Source organism: Tachyglossus aculeatus, unplaced genomic scaffold (assembly GCF_015852505.1).
Source record: "Tachyglossus aculeatus isolate mTacAcu1 unplaced genomic scaffold, mTacAcu1.pri scaffold_82_arrow_ctg1, whole genome shotgun sequence".
NCBI classification, from domain to species: domain Eukaryota; kingdom Metazoa; phylum Chordata; class Mammalia; order Monotremata; family Tachyglossidae; genus Tachyglossus; species Tachyglossus aculeatus.
Genome location: NW_024045094.1, coordinates 309,592 through 330,272, shown reverse-complemented (window position 1 = coordinate 330,272; position 20,681 = coordinate 309,592). Strand labels below are relative to the sequence as shown.

General features: G+C 47.8%; 1 protein-coding gene and 1 pseudogene across 1 annotated transcript; both read right to left on the bottom strand.

The window, feature by feature from the left end:
- The window catches only part of LOC119924111, a 43,386-nt pseudogene extending 29,196 nt beyond the window's left edge, over positions 1–14,190 (bottom strand).
- A 1,874-nt stretch (positions 14,191–16,064) lies between these two features.
- Positions 16,065–20,124, bottom strand: LOC119924110 (olfactory receptor 14A16-like). Its single transcript, XM_038743157.1, is given in 4 exon segments — positions 16,065–16,080; positions 17,225–17,388; positions 17,390–18,317; positions 20,099–20,124. Coding segments are annotated over 4 exon segments (1,134 nt in total).
- Positions 20,125–20,681: the final 557 nt, after the last annotated feature.

The window sequence follows — 20,681 nt, the reverse complement described above, 5'->3', positions numbered from 1 at the left end:
GGCTAAAGTTTGTTCACTCCCTCCCCTGCCCCACCCTGGGCACACACACAGTGGCCGACACAACAAATCAGATTGTGGTTCTCAGAGGAAAATGAAACAGACTGAAGTCTGGTTGACTCCAATCAACTCCTTGCCATTAGCTTCAAGGCTTTTGACTGGTGTTCTCTTCTGTGTTTCCCTTCCCTCTTCACCAACTCCCCTCCAGCCCTTGGAAACAGATCTTCTCCCTGTGCCTCTCCAAGGATATTCCCTTCTCCAACAAATGGCTTAGATCTTTCCTTCTGCCCAAATCTCTCTCTCCCTCCAAATTTGCCCAGATTGATGTTTTTTCTCCCCATGATGAATCAGCCCAGATGCCACTTCTGCATTTACACATTCACAATTGCTCATAGCTCTTCCCCACCTATAGATTCACATTACTATGGAAGAAGTTATTAAGCTGTGCATTCACATTTTCATGCTTATTTCCCCTTAGCCGTAAATTATTTTGGATCAGTCTTGTCCAGCAGACTGGTAAGTCCAGGGGGGAAGGGACTGAATCTCTTTCCTCCGTTGTGTTCACCTGACATTTCTGTATGGAGGAGTTGATGATAGTGCTGGTGGTTTAGAACCAATCACACCCTCTCATTCCCTCCCCATCATTTCCCACCAGAAACATTTTCTTACTTCCAGGACCCACTTCTGGTCGATGTGAGCACATCATAATGCTGACGCTGTGCTGCAAGGCCCCAGTCAGCCGCTCAGACACACACACACAAGCACACACGTGCTTCAACTAATTGTGGCTACTGACACATAAATACACACAGTCACACAAACCCACACCTATTTAACCACTCATTTAGGCATTTAACTATTAGCTTAAGCATCACTCCCCCAACTCAGAATCGTACCTGGAGAGTTTTCAGTACTCTACCAGTCTCGGCTACCAGAAGGACAGTTAAGCAGAGGAATACCTGTTCCATTCCCAGTTTGGGCAGTGGCTAGCGGGTGGAAGGCAATCTGCTGCAATTCAAAACTCCCCTTTGCTGGGCAGCAGTGTCACGGGAGAGAGTCGAGGAGGAGACTCAAGTTTACTGCAGGGAAGAAGGCAATGGTAAACAATTTCTGTAATTTTACCAACAAAAACTCTATGGAAGAACTACCAGAACAATTGCAGTTGGAGAATGGGGTGTTCCAGGAGAGATATGTCCATTCATTCGCTATAGGTCAGAGATGACAAGATAGCATAAGAAAAGACGAGGAAGTGTTCAAACATCTCTCCTCCAAACCCTTCACTGGCACCATGTATCTTTTCACATGAAACAAAAATACCTCACAATTATCTTCAAGGCTTTCTACCATGTTAGACTCACTCTTAATTCCCATTTTACAAATGCGGTGTCTAAGGCACAGAGAAGCAAAGTGACTTGTCCGACCTCGCACAGCAGACAAGGGGCAGAGCCAGGATTAGAACCTAGGTCCCCGAGCCGGTTGTTGTCTCCCCCATTTAGACCGTGAGCCCACTGTTGGGTAGGGATTGTCTCTATATGTTGCCAACTTGTATTTCCCAAGCGCTTAGTACAGTACTCTGCACACAGTAAGCACTCAATAAATACGATTGACTGACTGATTGATTGATTGTCTTGATCTGTTGCCAAACTGTACTTTCCAAGGGCTTGGTACAATGCTCTGCACACAGTAAGTGCTCAATCAATACGAATGAATGAATGAATGGCAGAGTCAGGATTAGAACCCAGGTCCCCTTACTACTACCATCCAGTCATGCTAGCTGGATGGAGGTGGATGAGGAAGGGGAGATAAGTGATGGTTGCGGCCACTGCACTGTCAAATACTTACCCTCCTGAAAGCCCAACCGCCCCTCTGAGGAAGTAGCCCTGATCCAAAGTCCGACACTGGTCCCAGGTGTGAGCACTTCCCCTGAATGGCTCCATCTCTTGCATCCCCATTATGGTTTCTCCCTCCCCCTACAACACCCCACGGACACACTCACCGGGGCAGCATAGGGCTGGAGGGCTCTGACCTCGGCTGGATTGGGAAGGTACTCTCTCCACTCCAGTTCTTGGGTGCACCTGGCTATGAAGGAAGGGACAGCATGGCACCCTCAGCCCCTCTCTGATCACCTCTGTGCAGGGAGATGTTCTCCTACGAGTCCCCCTCCACAAAGATAAAGCTGTCACTGCGCCATGGGGAATCCCTGGAGGATCAACTCTTGCGGGACCTCGTGTCCTGGCCGATGCCAAAATCCTCTGCCTGTGAAGTCCCTGAGGTCCTTCAGAGATAAAGGCCCAGTCCCTAAAGCTGCAGCAATGGTGTTGCACCCCAGGGTTCCCATGGAAACAACAGCATCTGCATCCCAACATCCCACCTGCTTCTAATGTTACTGACAATCTACATCAACTGTGGGTGGTTTCAGCTTCATCTCATATATCACCTTAGACAATCAGCTCATTCAGTCAATTGATAGATTTCATTTTCTGACACCTTCTGATTTCAAAGCTCCAGAGAGCAATAGATTCCTCTGAATCCATCCTCTGATCCGCCCCCAGGCTGCGTGGGGTGGGGAAGGGGACTGAGGTTTTGAGAATGGGGTGATGGGAAGGAGAAATTCCTGGGTTGAGGATGAATAAGATGGAAATGGCTCCTCCTGTTGTGGTGATTTACTAACCTGGGTTCTGGAAACTAGACTTCCAAATCCCTACCTTGCTGGTTCAATCTCTCATCCTATCCCAGCTGGATTACTGCACCAGCCTCCTCTCTGATCTCCCATCCTCCTGTCTCTCCCCGGTTCAGTCTATACTTCACTCTGCTGCCTGGTTTTTCTTTGTACAGAAACGCTCTGGGCATGTCATTCCCCTCCTCAAAAATCTCCAGTGGTTGCCTGTCAATCTACGAATCATGCAAAAACTCCTCACACTCAGCTTCAAGGCTCTCCATCACCTCACCCCCTCCTACCTCACCTCCCTTCCCTCCTACTGCCCAGCCCACACCCTCTGCTCTTCTGCTGCTCACCTCCTCACTGTGCCTCGTTCTCGCCTGGCCCGCCGTCGACCCCCGGCCCACGTCATCCCCCCCGGCCTGGAATGCCCTCCCTCCGCACATCTGCCAAGCCAGCTCTCTTCCTCCCTTCAAAGCCCTACTGAGAGCTCACGTCCTCCAGGAAGCCTTCCCAGACTGAGCCCCCTTTTTCCTCTTCTCCTTCCCCACCCACCTGCCCTACCTCCTTCCCCTCTCCTGTGGAAGAGATTTGTACAGATTTATTACTCTATTCATTTTACTTGTGCATATTTACTACTCTATTTTGTTAATGATGTGCATATAGCTATAATTCTATTTATTCTGACAGTTTTGACACCTGTATACATGTTTGGTTTTGTTGTCTGTCTCCCTCTTCTAGACAGTGAGCCCGTCGTTGGGTAGGGAACGCCTTTATATGTTGCCAACTTGTACTCCCCAAGCGCTTAGTCCAGTGCTCTGTGCACAGTAAGCCCTCAATAAATGCAATTAAAAGAATGGAGTTCCATTAGTGACTGTCTCTATCTCGTTTCAAACACCATTATTATTATTATTTTTATTATTCATTGTTAACAATTTCCGTGTCAATGTCTGTGCCACGTGATGATAAATAATTTAATCATTTGATGGCATTTGTCGAGTGTTTACTGTGTGCATTACACTGTACTCAGCACTTTGAAGAGTACAATACAATGGAGTTGGATACAATCCAACAATACAGTTAGATACAATCTAATACAATCTAATACAATACAATCTAATACAGTTAGATACAATCTGTTCCCACAATGAGCTTACAGTCCATAGATGAAATTACAATCCAAACAGACATGTTTCCTGTCCCACAGGGGCTCAGAGTGTAAGAGGACGTAAGAGCCCAGGAACAGTAAGACACTAACGCCAGGTCACACAGCAGGCCAGTGGCCGAGCTGGGATTAGAACTCAGGTCATGTGACACCAATTCACTTGCTATTGAGCCATGAGGCCTCCTAGGGAATGCATCACAACTCATGACCTAGTCTTATCGGCCAACCTCCCGGACCTTGACAAATCCTGAATATCCCGACTTGTTCTTTGGGCCTCTGGGTCAGAGGTATCTATCTTTATGTCAAAGGGCAATTCCTCTTTTATGGAGGGTAGGGGATTATTGGTACATGGACACAGATGTTCTTTCCCAGAATGGATGCTGGGGAAACGTCCCCTTTAGGATCCTGCCCAGGGCAGCCTTCAGCTCCCTGTTCCTCAGGCTGTAGATAAGGGGGTTCACAGTGGGGGGCACCACGGTGTAGAACATGGAAACCAGCAGATCGAGAGCCGAGGGAGAGTCTGAAGGTGGTTTGAGATAGGCAAATGCTCCGGTAAAGAGAAAAATGATGGTGACAGTGAGATGGGGCAGGCAGGTGGAGAAGGCTTTGGTTCAGCCCTCGGAGAATGGCATCCTCAGCACGGCTGAGAAGATGCGGGCATAGGAGAGGGTGATGTAAGTGAAACAGACAGCAGACAAGATGAACCCAGCAGCCAAACTCACATCAATGGCAATGTGGACTTCAGAGCAGGAGATCTTCAGTAGAGGGGGGACATCACAGAACTGCTCTACAAAATTGGACCCACAAAAGGTCAGTGAGAAGGTAGAAGCTGAAAACGAGACTCCAACCAGACACCCACTGACCCATGACGCTGCTAGTATGCGCATACAGGCTGTTTTGTTCATGATGAGCTCATAGCGCAGCGGGGAGCAGATGGCGGCATAGCGGTCATAAGACATTGCAGTGAGGACATAGAACTCTGAAGCGGCAAACAAGAACACTAGGAAGAGCTGGGAGACACATCCCAGAAAGGAAATGGAGCTGTCACTGGTCAAGGAGTTGACAATGGATTTGGGGACCGTTGTAGAAATGTAGCAGAGGTCTATGAATGATAGGTTCTTGAGAAAGAAGTACATGGGGGTGTGGAGACGCTGATCGAGGGTGGTGACAGCAACGATGAGGAGATTCCCCAGAAGGGCCGCTAGGTAGACAAGGAGGAACAGCGTGGCATGGAGCAGCTGCAGCTCCCGGATGTCAGAGAACCCCTGGAGGAGGAATTCAGCCACCGTGGAAATGTTGGTCATTTCTGGGAGATGATGCCGACTCCCTGGAAAGGAAGAGGGGAACTTCAATTTAGAATCACTGGCATTCCCTCAGACTGTAAGTTCCTTTTGGGCAGGTAACACTTCAACAAATTATGTCATATTGTACTCTCTCAAGCACTTAGTATAGTGCTCTACACACTGTAAGTAACCAATAAATATGATTGATTCCCATTTTAATAAAAAAATCAGTTGTACTCATTGATCACCTATTGAGTTCAATAATATTGATACATATAGTGGTATAAACACATCAATCAATAGCTCAATGGTATTTACTGAATAGTCACTGTGTGCAGAGCACTGTACTAAGTGCTTGGGAGACTTCAATCCAACAGGGTTGGCAGATACTTTCCTGCCCACCAGGAGGTAACAGTCTAGTGGGTGGACTCTGCATACCATAAACGCTTAATAAATGCGATGGATTGATAGCATCGATGAAGTGATCAACACTAATTCCTTTTGGAGATTGCCAGTGCTTAGAACAGTGCTTCACGTATAGTGAGCGCTTAACAAATACCATCATCATTATTATTAAATCAATCTGTTGTATTTATTTGTCATCTGTAGTGTTCAGTAGTGCACTGTGCAGTGGTCTGGCATGAGTTGACTTATGTTGTGGATTGGCCTCCGACCCATTGCGACTCCATGGACACATCTCTTCCAGAATGCCCCACCTCCATCTGCAAGCGTTCTGGTACTGTATCCATAGAGTTTTCTTGGTAAAAACTAGAGAAATAGTTTACCATTGCCTTCTTCCACCCAGTAAACCTGACTCTCCACCCTCAACTCTCTGCACTGCCACTGCTGCCCAGAACAGGTGCCTTTTAACTTGTAGTGGATTGCCTTCCACTCGCTAGCCACTGCCCAAGCTAGGAATGGAATGGGTATCCATCAGGTTGACTCTCACTCCCTTGGCTGAGACTGGTAGGGTACTGGAAACTCTTCAGGTGTGATCCTGAGAGGGGATAGAGGTATTTATCCATCAATTAATCAACACTGGTATTTACTGAGCACTTAGGGCTCAGTCTTAATTCCCATTTTACAGATGAGGTATTTAAGGCACAGGGAAGCAAAGTGCCTTGCCCAACGTCACCTAGCAGTCAAGGGGCAGATCCACGATTAGAACCCAGGTCCCCGAGCTCGCTGTTGGGTAGGGATTGTCTCTGTTGTTGAATTGTATTTTCCAAGTGCTTAGTACAGTTCTCTGCACACAGTAAGCGCTCAGTAAAAACGATTGAATGAATGAATTATTTAATAGCAGAGTCAGAATTAGAACCTAAGTCCCGTTACTACTACCACTACTATTTGCCTCTCCCTGGGCCCAGACACCTTTTTTCCCTGGGAAGTGATGGGAGAAGATTCCCTTCTCCTCCTCCCCTCCAGCCCTCCGCCGGCCAAGGTTTGCTCACTGCCTCCCCTGCCCCACCTTGAATATGCACACAGCCGCCGACACAACCAATCTGACTGTCGTTCTCAGAGGAAAACGAAACAGACGGAAGTCTGGTTGACTCCAATCAACTCCTTGCCACTAGCTTCAAGGCTTTTGACCAGTGTTGTCCTCCGTGTTTCCCTTCCCTCTTCACCAACTCCCCTCCAGCCCTTGGAAACAGATCTGCTCCCTGGGCCTCTCCGAGGACATTCCTTTCTCCAACACATGGCTTAGATCTTTCCTTCTGCCCAAATCTCCCTCTCCCTCCAAATTTGCCCAGATTGCTGTTTCTTCTCCCCATGCCGAATCAGCCCAGATGCCCCCTCTGCATTTACACGTTCACAACTACTCATAGCTCTTCCCTATGTATAGATTCACATTACTATGGAAGAAGTAATTAAGCTGTGCATTCACATTTTCAGGCTTATTTCCCCCTACCTGTAAATTCTTTTGGATCAGTCTTGCCCAGCAGACTAGCAAGTCCAGGAGGGAAGGGATTGAATCTCTTACCTACATTGTGTTCACCTAACATTTCTGCATGGAGGAGTTGATGATAGTGCTGGTGGTCTAGAACCAATCACACTCTTTCATTCCCTCCCTGTCATTTTCCACCAGAAACATTTTCTGACAACCAGGACCCACTTCTGGCCAAGGTGACCGCAGCATAATCCTGACGCTGGGCTGCAGGGCCCCAGCCAGCCACTCGGAAACACACACACACACACAGACACACACACACACACACACACACACACACAAACACACACACACACACACACCCAGCTACTCAGACACACACACACACACACACACACGTATGAACGCACATGCACACGCACACACAAGCTTCAACTGACTGTGGTTACTTACACATAAATACACATAGTCACACAAACCCACACCTATGAAGCAACTCATTCATTCATTTAACTATTTGCTAAAGCATCACTCCACCCACTCAGAATCGCACCTGGAGAGTTTCCATTACTCTATCGGTCTTGGCTACCAGGCAGATGGTTAAGAAGAGGTATACCCATTCCATTCCCAGCTTGGGCAGTGGCTAGCGGGTGGAAGGCAATCTGCTACAAATCAAAACTCGCCTGTGCTGGGCTGCAGTGTCATGGGAGAGAGTCGAGGAGGAGACTCAGGTTTACTGCAGGGAAGAAGGCAATGGTACACCACTTCTGTATTTTTACCAAAGAAACTCTATGGATAAACTACCAGAACATTTGCAGTTGCAGAATGGGGTGTTCCTGGAGATATATGTCCATTCATTCACTAAGGATCAGAGACGACACGATAGCATAAGAAAAGAGAAAGTAGTGCTCAAACACCTCTCTTCCAAACCCTTCACTGGCACCACATATCTTTTCACTTGAAACAAAAACACCTCACAATTATCTTCAAGGCTTGCAACTATGTGAGACTCACTCTAAATTCCCATTTTACAGATGCGGTATCTGAGGCACAGAGAAGCAAAGTGAATTGCCCGACGTCACACAGCAGACAAGGGGCAGAGCCAGGATTAGAACCTAGGTCCCCGAGCCGGTTGTTGGGTAGGGAATGTCCTGATCTGTTGCCTGATCTGTACTTTCCAAGCGCTCAGTAGAATGCTCTGCACACAGTAAGCGCTCAATACGGTTGTACGAATGAAGGAAAGAATGAATGGCAGAGTCGGGATTAGAACCCAGGTTCCCTTACTACTACCACTATTCTTTGCCTCTCCCTGAGCCCAGACACACTGTTTACCTGGAAGGTGATGGGAGAAATTCCCTTCTTCTCCTCCCCTCAAGACCTCTTCCAGCCAAGGTTTGCTCACCGCCTCCCCTGCCCCACCTTGGATACAGACACAGCCACCGACACAACAAATCTGATTGTGGTTCTCACGGAAAATGAAACAGACTGAAGTTTGGTTGACTCCAATCAACTCCTTGCCACTAGCTTCAAGGCTTTTGACCAGTGTTCTCCTTGTGTTTCCCTTCCCTCTTCACCAACTACCCTTCACCCCTTGGAAATATATCTCCTCCCTTTTCCTCTCCTCCTCCTCCCCGCCTTATACCCCCTCGCCCTATCCCCTTCCCCACCCCACAGCATTTGTGTATGTTTGTACAAGTTTATTACTCAATTTATTTCATTAATGACGTGTACGTAGCCATAATTCTATTTATTCTGATGGTATTTTCACCTGTCTACTTGTTTTGTTGTCTGTCTCCCCTTTCTAGACTGGGAGCCCGTTAGTGGTTAGGGTCTTTATATGTTGCCGATTTGTACTTCCCAAGCGCTTAGAACACTGTTCTGCACACAGTAAGCGCTCAAAAAATACGATTGAATAAATGAATGAAAAAGGACATTCCCTTCTCCAACACATGTCTTAGATCCTTCTTTCTTCCCGAACCTCCCTCTCCTTTCAAAGTTGCCCATATTGATGCTTCTTCTCCCCATGCCAAATCAGGGCAGATACCACCTCTGCATTTACACATTCACAACTGCTCGTTGTACTTCCCTACCTATAGATTCACATTATTAAGCACTTATTAAGCTGTGCATACACCTTTCCATTCTTATTTCCCCCTAGCTGTAAATTATTTTGGACTAGTCTAGGCCAGCCGATTGGTAAGTCCACGAGGGAAGGGATTGAATCTCTTGCCTCCATTGTGTTCACCCAACATTCCTGCATGGAGTAGTTGATGATAGTGCTAGTGGTCTAGAAACAATCACATTCTCTCATTCCCTCCCTGTCATTTCTCACCAGAAACTAATTCTGACGTCCAGGACAAACTCCTGGCTGAAGTGATGATATTGTGCTGCAGGGCCCCAGCCAGGCAAGTGGCTTCCATGGTAGCTGAATGGGGGTGGACGAAGAAGGAGAGATGAGTGATGGTTGGGGTCACTGCACCATCAAATACATACCTTCCTGAAAGCCCACCTGCCCCTCTGGGGATGAAGCACTGCCCCAAAGTCTGAAACTGGCTCCGTGTGGGAGCACTTCCCCAGAATTGCTCCATCTCTTGCTTCTCCATCATGGTTTCTCCCTCCCCCTCCAATACTCCCCGGCCACATGCACTAGGGCAGCGTAGGGCTGGGGGGCTCTGACCTCAGCGGGCTAGGGATGGAGCTCTCTCCACTGCAGTTCTTGGGTGCAGCTGGCTAAGAAGAAAGGGACAACGTGTTACCCTCAGCCCCTCTCTGATCACCTCTGGGCAGGGAGATATTAGTCAGCGAGTCCCCCTCCCCAAAGATAAAGCTGCCACTGCACCGTGGGGAATGCCAGGTAGATCAACTCAGGTGGGACTTCGTGTCCTGGCCGATGCCAAAATCCTTTGCCTGAGAGGTCCCTGAGGTCCTGCAGAGATAGAGGCCCAGTCCTTAAAGCTGCAACAATGGTGCTGCACCCCAGGATTTCCATGGAAACAACAGCATCTGCATCCCAATATCCCAAGTGTTTCTAATAATATTGACAATCTACAACAACTGTGGGTGGTTTCAGCTTCACCTCTTATACATCCTTAGTCAATCAACTTCTCATTCAATTAGTCAGTTGAACAGTTTCCTTTTCTGACACCTTCTGATTGCAAAGCTAGATAGAGCAAGACATTCTTCTGAATCCATCCTATGATTCTCCCCCAGGCTGAGTGGGGTGGGGCAGGGGACTGGGGTTTTGGGAATGGGATGATGGGAAGGAGAAATTCCTGGCTCGAGGAAGAATAGGATCAAAATGGCTCCTCCTGATGTGATGATTTAATAACCTGGGTTCTGGAAACTAGAGTTCCGACAGTGAATGTCTCTGTCCCCTTTCAAACGCCATTATTATGATTATTATCATTTTAATTATCTGGTGTTAACAATTTCTGTGTCCATGTCCATGCCACGTGATGAAGCAGAAACAAATTAATTCTATCGATCGAATGTATCTGTTGTATGTTCACTGTGCGCAGAACATCATAGTAAGCACTTTGAAGAGTACAATACAATAGAGTTGATAGATTCAATCCGTGCCCACAATGGATTTACAAACCAAAGATGAAATTACAATCCGATCAGACACGTTTCCTGTCCCAAAAGGGCTCAGAGTGTAAGAGGAAGTGAGAGCCCTGGAATGGTAAGACACTAATGCCAGGTCTCAAAGCAGGCCAGTGGCCGAGCTGGGATTAGAACTCATCTTTAAAATTGGGATTAAGACTGTGAGCCCCAGGTGGGACAACCTGATCACCTTGTAACCTCCCCAGCACTTAGAACAGTGCTTTCCGCATAGTATGTGCTTAATAAATGCCATCAATATTATTATTATTATTCACTCAGGTCATGTGACACCCATTCACGCGCCATTTAGCCATGAGGCTTCCTAGGGAATGCATTGTCACACACGACCTAATCTTATCAGCCAACTGCCCAGACCTTGACAAATCCTGAATATTCAGACTTGATTTTTGGGACTCTGGGTCAATGATATATTTGGATATGTTGAAGGGCAATTCCTGTTTTAAGGGGGGTAGGGGATTATGGGTACATGGACACAGACATTTTGTCCCAGAACGGATGCTGGGGGAATGTCCCCTTTAGGATCCTGCCCAGGGCAGCCTTCAGCTCCCTGTTCCTCAGGCTGTAGATGAGGGGGTTCACAGTGGGGAGCACCACACTGTAGATCATGGAAACCACCAGATCCAGAGCCGAGGGAGAGTCTGAAGGTGGTTTGAGATAGGCAAATGCGGCGGTAAAGACAAAAATGATGATAACAGTGAGATGGGGCAGGCAGGTGGAGAAGGCTTTGATTCGGCCCTCGGAGGATGGCATCCTCAGCACGGCTGAGAAGATGAAGACATAGGAGAGGATGATGTAAATGAAGCAGACAGCATCTAAGACTAACCCAGCAGCCACACTCACCTCAATGGCAATGTGGACTTCAGAGCAGGAGATCTTCACCAGAGGGGGGACGTCACAGAAGAACTGCTCAACAAAATTGGACCCACAAAATGTCAGGGAGAAGGTGGACGCTGAAAGCAAGACTCCAAAGAGACCCCCACTGAGCCATGACGCTGCTGCCATGCGCATACAGGCTGTTTTGTTCATGATGAGCTCATAGCGCAGGGGGGAGCAGATGGCGGCATAGCGGTCATAAGACATTGCAGTGAGAACATAAAACTCGGAAGCAGCAAACAAGACCACTAGGAAGAGCTGCAAGACACACCCCAGAAAGGAGATGGAGCTGTCATTGGTCAAGGAGTTGACAATGGATTTGGGTACCGTTGTAGAAATGTAGCAGAGATCAATGAAGGACAAGTTCTTGAGAAAGAAGTACATGGGGGTGTGGAGACGCTGGTCGAGGGTGGTGACAGCAATAATTAGGAGATTCCCCAGAAGGGCCAGTAGGTAGACAAGGAGGAACAGCATGGCATGGAGCAGCTGCAGCTCCCTGATGTCAGAGAAACCCAGGAGGAGGAACTCAGCCACCGTGGAGATGTTGGTCATTTCAGGGAAATGATGCTGACTCCCTGAAAAGGAAGAGGGGAACTTCAATTTAGAAACATTGGCATTCCCTCCAGGCTGCAAGTTCCTTCTGGGCAGGTAACACTTCTACAAATTATGTCATATTGTACCTTCCCAAGCACTTAATACAGTGCTCTACACACTGTAAGTGATCAATAAATATGATTGGTTCCCATTTTAATAAATAAAGCAGTTGTATTCATTAATCACCTATACAGTTCAATAGTATTGACACATGTAGGGGTATGAACATATCAAGCAATAGCTCAATGGTATTTACTGTATACTCACTATGTGCAGAGCACTGTACTAAGTGCTCCTATTCTATCCTAATCCTCCTTGTACTATCAGCTGTCTGCGACACTGTGGACCACCCCCTTCTCCTCTACACGCTATCCAACCTTGGCTTCACAGGCTCCATCCTCTACTGGTTCTCCTCTTATCTCTCCGGCCATTCATTCTCAGTCTCCTTTGCGGGCTCCTCCTCCCGCTCTCGTCCCCTTACTGTTGCGGTTCCTCAAGGGTCAGTTTTTGGTCCCCTTCTGTTCTCTATCTACACTAACTCCCTTGGTGAACTCACTCACTCCCACGGCTTCAACTATCATCTCTACGCTGATGACACCCAAATCTACAACTCTGCCCCTGCTCTCTCTCCCTCCTTTAAGGCTGGTGTCTCCTCCTGCCTTCAGGACATCTCCATCTGGATGTCTGCCCGACATCTAAAACTCAATATGTCCAAGATAGAACTCCTTATCTTTCCTCCCAAACCCTGCCCTCCCCTGACTTTCCTGTCACTGTAGACAGCACCACCATCCTTCCCGTCTCACAAGCCAGCAACCTTGGTGTCATCCTCGACTCAGCTCTCTTGTTCACCCCTCACATCCAATCCGTCACCCAAACCTGCTGGTTTCACCTCCAGAATATCACCAAGATCCACCCTTTCCTGTCTATCCAAACCGCTACATGGCTGGTTCAATCTCTCATCGTATCCTGGCTGAATTACCGCATCAGCCTCCTCTCTGATCTCCCATCCTCCTGTCTCTCCCCACTTCAGTCTATACTTCACTCTGCTGCCCGGGTCATCTTTGTGCAGAAATGCTCTGGGCATGTTACTCCCCTGCTCAAAAATCTCCATTGGCTGCCTGTCAACCTATGAATCAAGCAAAAACTCCTCACTCTCGGCTTCAAGGCTCTCCATCACCTCGTCCCCTCCTCTGTCACCTCCCTTCTGTCCTTCTCCAGCCCAGCCTGCACCCTCCGCTCCTCTGCCGCTAACCTCCTCACTGTGCCTCATTCTCACCTGTCCCACTGTCGACCCCTGGCCCACGCCCTCCCCCTGGTCTGGAATGGCCTCCCTCCACAAATGTGCCAAGCTAGCCCTCTTCCTCCCTTGAAAGCCCTATTGAGAGCTCACTTCCTCCAGAAGGCCTTCCCAGACTGAGCCCTTTTTTTCCTCTCCTCCTCCCCACCCCCCCGGCCTACCTCCTTCCCCTCCCCACAGCACCTGAATATATATATTTGTACAGATTTATTACTCTATTTATTTTACTTGTACATATTTACTATTCTATTTATTTTGTTGATGATGTGCATATAGCTTTAATTCTATTTCATCTGATGGTTTTGACACCTGTCTACATGTTTTGTTTTGATGTCTTTCTCCCCCTTCTAGACTGTGAGCCTATGTTGGGTAGGGACCGTCTCTATATGTTGCTGACTTGTACTTCCCAAGCACTTAGTACAGTGCTCTGCACACAGTAAGCGCTCAATAAATACTATTGAATGAATGAATGAATGCTTGGGAGAGTTCAATCCAACGGAGTTGGCAGATATTTTTCTGCCCACTAGGAGGTAACAATCCAGTGGGTAGACTCTGCATACGATAAATGCTTAATAAATATGATGGAATGATAGCATCGATGAAGTAACACTAATTCCTTTTGGAGTTTGCCAGCGCTTAGAACAGTGCTTCAAACATAGTAAGCACTTAACAAATACCATCATCATTATTATTCAATCAATCTGTTGTATTTATTTGTCACCTGTAGTGTTCAATAGTATTAATATGTGCAGTGGTCTGGCATGTATTGACTAATGCTGTCGATTTGCCTCTGACCTTTAGCGACTCCATGGACACATCTCTCCCAGAATGCCCCACCTCCAATGGCAAGCATTCTGGTACTGTATGCATAGAGTTTTCTTGGTAAAAATAGAGAATTGGTTTGCCATTGCCTTCTTCCACCCAGTAAACCTGAGTCTCCACCCTCGACTCTCCTTCCTGCCACTACTGCCCAGAACAGGTGCATTTTAACTTGTAGTGGATTGCTTTCCACTAGCTAGCCACTGCCCAAGCTAGGAATGGAATGGGTATCCCTCTGCCTGACTCTCCCTCCCTTAGCTGAGAATGTTAGAGTACTGGAATCTCTCCAGGTGTGATCCTAAGAGGGGGCAGGGGCATGTTCCCATCAATTAATCAAACAATGGTATTTACTGAGCACTTAGGGCTCAGTCTTCATTCCCATTTTACAGATGCGGTATTTGAGGCACAGAGAAGGAAAGTGCCATGCCCAACATCACCCAGCAGTCAAGGGGCAGAGCCAGGATTAAAACCCAGGTCCCCAAGCTCGTTGTTGGGTAGGGATTGTCTCTATCTGTTGCTGAATTGTACTTTCCAAGCACTTAGTACAGTACTCTGCACATAGTAAGTGCTCAATAAAGATGATCGAAAGAATGAATGAATTACTAGCATAGTCAGGATTAGAACCCAGGTCCCCTTACTACTACCACTACTCTTTGCCTCTCCCTGGACCCAGACACACTGTTTTCCTGGAAGATGATGGGAGAAGATTCCCTTCTCCTCCCTTCCAGACCTCCGCCTGCCAAGGTTTGTTCACTGCCTGGGCACACACACAGCCGCCGACACAACCAATCCGACTGTGGTTCTCAGAGGAAAATGAAACTTACTGAAGTTTGGTTGACTCCAGTCAACTCCTTGCCACTAGCTTCAAGGCTTTTGACTGGTGTTCTCCTCCGTGTTTCCCTTCCCTCTTCACCAACTCCCCTCCAGCCCTTGGAAACAGATCTGCTCCCTATGCATCTCCAAGGATATTCCCTTCTCCAGCACATGGCTTAGATCCTTCCTTCTGCCCGAATCTCCCTCTCCCTACAAATTTGCCCAGATTGATGTTTCTTCTCCCCATGCCAAATCAGTCCAGATGCCGCCTCTGCATTTACACATTCACAACTGCTCATAGCTCTCCCCAATGGATAGAGTCACGTTACTATGGAAGCAGTTATTAAGCTGTGCATTCACATTTTCATGCTTATTTTCCCCTAGCTGTAAGCTATTTTGGATCGGTCTTGCCCAGCAGGCTGGTAAGTCCAGAAGAGAAGGGATTGAATCTCTTACTTCCATTATGTTCACCCAATATTTCTGTATGGAGGAGTTGATGATAGTGCTTGTGTTCTAGAACCAATCCCACTCTCTCATTCCCTCCCTGTCATTTCTCACCAGAAAAATTTTCTGACGTCCAGAACCCACTCCTGGCCGAGGTGACCACAGCATAATGCTGATGCTGTGCAGCAGGGCCCTAGCCAGACATTTTAGCTGGATGGAGGTGGATGAGGAAGAGGAGATGAGTGATGGTTGGGGCCACTGCACTCTCAAATACTTACCCTCCTGAAAGCCCCCCTGCCCCTCTGAGGATGTAACCCTGCCCTCAATTCTGACACTGGCCCCATTTGTGAACATTTCCCCTGAATGGCTCCATCTGTTGCAACCTCATCACGGTCTCTCCCTCCCCCTCCAACACCCCCGGGTCACACTCACTGGGGCAGTGTAAGGCTGTAGGGCTCTGACCTCTGCTAGCTTGGGATGGTCCTCTCTCCACTCCAGTTCTTGAGTGCAGCTGGCTATGAAGGAAGGAACAGCATGGCACCCTCAGCCCCTCTCTTATCTCCTGTGGGCAGGGAGATGTTCTTTAGAGAGTCCCCCATCCCCAAATATCAAGCTGCCACTGCTCTGTGGAGAAACCCTGGAGGATCAACTCAGGTGGGACCTCGTGTCCTGGCCAATGCCAAAATCCTCTGCATGTGAGGTCCCTGAGGTCCTGCGGAGATAAAGGCCCAGTCCCTAAACCTGCAGCAATGGTGCCGCACCCCAGTGTTTCCATGGAAACAACAGCATCAGCATCGCAACATCCCAACTGTTTCTAACATTACTGACAATTTACAACAGCTGTGGGTGGTTTCAGCTTCACCTCATATACAACCTTAGCCAATCAGCTTCTCATTCAGTCAACTGAACAATTTCATTTTCTGACACCTTCTGATTGCAAAGCTAGACACAGCAAGACATTTCTCTGAATCAGTCCTACGATTCTCCCCCAGGCTGAGTGGGGTGGGGCAGGGGACTGGGGTTTTGGGAATGGGATGATGGGAAGGAGAAATTCCTGGCTCGAGGAAGAATAGGATGGAAATGGCTCCTCTTGATGTGATGATTTAATAACCTGGGTTCTGGAAACTAGAGTTCCAACAGTGAATGTCTCTGTCCCCTTTCAAACACCATTATTATGATTCTTATCATTTTTATTATCAGGTGTTAACAATTTTTGTGTCCACGTCTGTGCCACATGATGAAGCAGAAACGAAATAATTCTATCGATCGAATGTATTTGTTGTGTGTTTACTGTGCGCAGAACATTGTTGTAAGCACTTTGAAGAGTACAATGCAATGGAGTTGGTAGATTCAATGCGTGCCCACAATGGGTTTACAGACCAAAAGTGAAATTACAATCCAATCAGACACGTTTCCTGTCCCACAAGGGCTCAGAGTGTAAGAGGAAGTGAGAGCCCTGGTATGGTAAAAACTAATGCCAGATCACACAGCAGGCCAGTGGCCGAGCTGGGATTAGAACTCATCTGTAAAATGGGGATTAAGACTGTGAACCCCACGTGGGACAACCTGATCATCTTGAAACCTCCCCAACGCTTAGAACAGTGCTTTGCACAATGTATGTGCTTAATAAATGCCATTATTATTATCATTATTATTATTATTAACTCAGGTAATCATGTGGCACCCATTCACATGCCATTTAGCCATGAGGCCTCCTAGGAAATGCATTGTCACTCATGACCTAATCTTCTCAACCAACCTCCCAGACCTTGAAAAATCCTGAATATCCAGACCTCTTCTTTGGGACTCTGGTTCAGTGGGATATATATGGATATGTCCAATGGCAATTCCTCCTTTAAGGGCGGGCAGGGGATTACTGGTGCATGGACACAGGCATTTTGTCTCAGCACGAATGCTGGGGTAATGTCCCCTTTAGGATCCTGCCCAGGGCAGCCATCAGGTCCCTGTTCCTCAGGCTGTAAATGAGGGGGTTCACAGTGGGGGGTACCATGGTGTAGGACATGGAAACCAGTAGATCCAGAGCTGAGGGCGAGTCTGCAGGTGGTTTGAGATAGGCAAATGCTGCGGTAAAGACAAAAATGATGAAGACAGTGAGATGGGGCAGGCAGGTGGAGAAGGCTTTGGTTCGGCCCTCAGAGAACGGCATCCTCAGCACGGCTGAGAAGATGAAGATGTAGGAGAGGGTGACGCTAGTGAAGCAGAGGGCATCCAAGATGAACGCTGCAGCCATACTCACATCAAAGGCAATGTGGACTTCAGAGCAGGAGATCTTCAGTAGAGGGGGGACGTCACAGAAGAACTGCTGGATAGCACTGGATCCACATAAGGTCTGGGAGAAAATAGAAGCTGAAAGCAAGACTCCAAGCAGACCCCCACTGAGCCATGATGCTGCTGCCATGCGCATACAAGCTGTTTTGTTCATGATGAGCACATAGCGCAGGGGGGAGCAGATGGCGGCATAGTGGTCATAAGACATTGCAGTGAGGACAAATAACTCTGAAGCGCCAAGCAGGACCACCAGGAAGAGCTGCGAGACACAACCCAGAAAGGAGATTGAGCTGTCACTGGACAAGGAGCTGACAATGGATTTGGGTACCGTGGTAGAAATGTAGCAGAGGTCTATGAAGGACAAGTTCTTGAGAAAGAAGTACATGGAGGTGTGGAGACGCTGGTCGACGGTGGTGACAGCAAGAATGAGGAGATTCCCCAGAAGGGCTACTAGATAGACCAGGAGGAACAGTGTGGCATGGAGCAGCTGCAGCTCCCGGGTGTCAGAGAACCCCAGGAGGAGGAATTCAGTCACCGTGGAGATGTTGGTCATTTCTGGGAGATGATGCTGACTCCCTGGAAAGGAAAAGGGGAACTTCATTTTGGAAACATTGGCATTCCCTCCAGGCTGTAAGTTCCTTTTGAGCAGGTAACACTCCTACAAATTATATCATATTGCATCCTCCCAAGCACTTAGTACAACGTTCTACACACTGTAAGTGATCAAAAAATATGATTGACTCCCATTTTAATAAAGCAGTTGTATTCATTGATCACCTATAGAGTTCAATAGTATTGATACATGTAAGGATATGAACACATCAAGCAATAGCTCAATCCATGGTGTTCACTGAATACTCACTGTGTGCAGAGCACTGTACTAAGTGATCCTACTCTATCCTAATCCTCCTTGACCTCTCAGCTGCCTTCGACACTGTGGACCACCCCCTTCTCCTCAACACGCTATCCAACCGTGGCTTCACAGGCTCCATCCTCTCCTGGTTCTCCTCTTATCTCTCCGGCCATTCATTCTCAGTCTATTTTGCGGGCTCCTCCTCCCCCTCCCATCCCCTTACTGTAGGGGTTCCTCAAGGGTCAGTTCTTGGTCCTCTTCTGTTCTATATCTACACTCACCCCCTTAGTGAACCCATTCGCTCCCATGGCTTGAACTATCATCTCTACGCTGATGACACCCAAATCTACATCCCTGCCCCTGCTCTCTCCCTCCCCCCAGGCTCGTGTCTCCTCTTGCCTTCAGGAAATCTCCATCTGGATGTCTGCCCGCGATCTAAAACTCAATATTTCCAAGACTGAACTCCTTATCTTCCCACCCAAACCCTGCCCTCTCCCTGAATTTCCCATCACTGTAGACAGCACTACCACCCTTCCCATCTCACAAGCCCGCAACCTTAGTGTCATCCTCGACTCAGCTCTCTCGTTTACCCCACAAATCCAATTCATCACCAAAACCTGCTGGTCTCACCTCCACAACATCGCCAAGATCTGCCCTTTCCTCTCCATCCAAAATGCTGCCTTACTGGTTCAGTCTCTCAATCTATCCCAACTGGATTACCACATCACCCTCCTCTCTGATCTCCTATCCTTCTGTCTCTCCCCACTTCAGTCTATACTTCACTCTGCTGCTCAGATTATATTTGTGCAGAAACGCTCTGGGCATGTTACTCCCCTCCTCAAAAATCTGCAGTGTGGCGGCCTGTCAGCCTACGAATCAAGCAAAAACTCCTCATTCTCGTCTTCAAGGCTCTCCATCACCTTGCCCCCTTCTACCTCACCTCCCTACTTTCCTTCTACAGCCCAGTCTGCACCCTCCACTCCTCTGCCGCTAACCTCCTAACTGTACCTCATTCTAGCCTCTACCGCCGTCGACCCCTGGCCCACGTCCTTCCTCTGGCCTGGAATGCCCTCCCTCCACACATCCACCAAGCTAGCCTTCTTCCTCCCTTCAAAGCCCTACTGAGAGTTCACCTCCTCCACGAGGCCTTCCCAGATTGAGCCCCCTTTTTCCTCTCCTCCTCCCCATCCCCCCCACCACCCTACCTCCTTCCCATCCTCACAGCACTTGTATATATATATATATACATATATATATATGTAATATAGATTTATTACTCTATTTAATGTGTACATATTTACCATTCTATTCATTTTGTTAGTGACGTGCATACAGCATTAATTCTATTTATTCTGGTGATTCTGACACCTGTGTACATGTTTTGCTTTACTGTCTATCTCCCCCTTCAAGACTGTGAGCCCGTTGTTGGATAGGGACCATCTCTGTATGTTGCCGACTTGTACTTCCCATGCTCTTAGTACAGTGCTCTGCATTCAAAACTCCCCTGTGCTGGGGGGCAGTGTCATGGAAGAGAGTCGAGGAGGAGACTCAATTTTACTGCAGGGAAGAAGACAATGGTAAACCACTTCTGTATTTTTCCAAGAAAACTCTATGGATTAACTACCAGAACATTTGCAGTTGTAGAATGGGGCATTCCTGGAGAGATATGTCCATTCATTCGCTATGGGTCAGAGATGACACGATAGCATAAGAAAAGACAAAGAAGCACTCAAACATCTCTCCTCCAAACCCTTCACTGGCACCATGTATCTTTTCACATGAAAAATACCTCACAATTTTCTTCAAGGCTTTCTACCATGTGAGACTCACTCTTAATTCCCATTTTAGTGATGCGGTATCTGAGGCACAGGGAAGCAAGGTGACGTGTCCAGCAGCATGGTTCAGTGGAAAAAGCCTGGGCTTTGGAGTCAGGGGTCACGGGTTCAAATCCCAGCTCTACCAATTGTCAGCTGTGTAACTTTGGGCCAGTCACTTAAGTTCTCTGGGCCTCAGTTCCCTCATCTGTAAAATGGGGATTAAAACTGTGATCCCCCCATGGGACGAGCTGATCTCCTTGTAACCT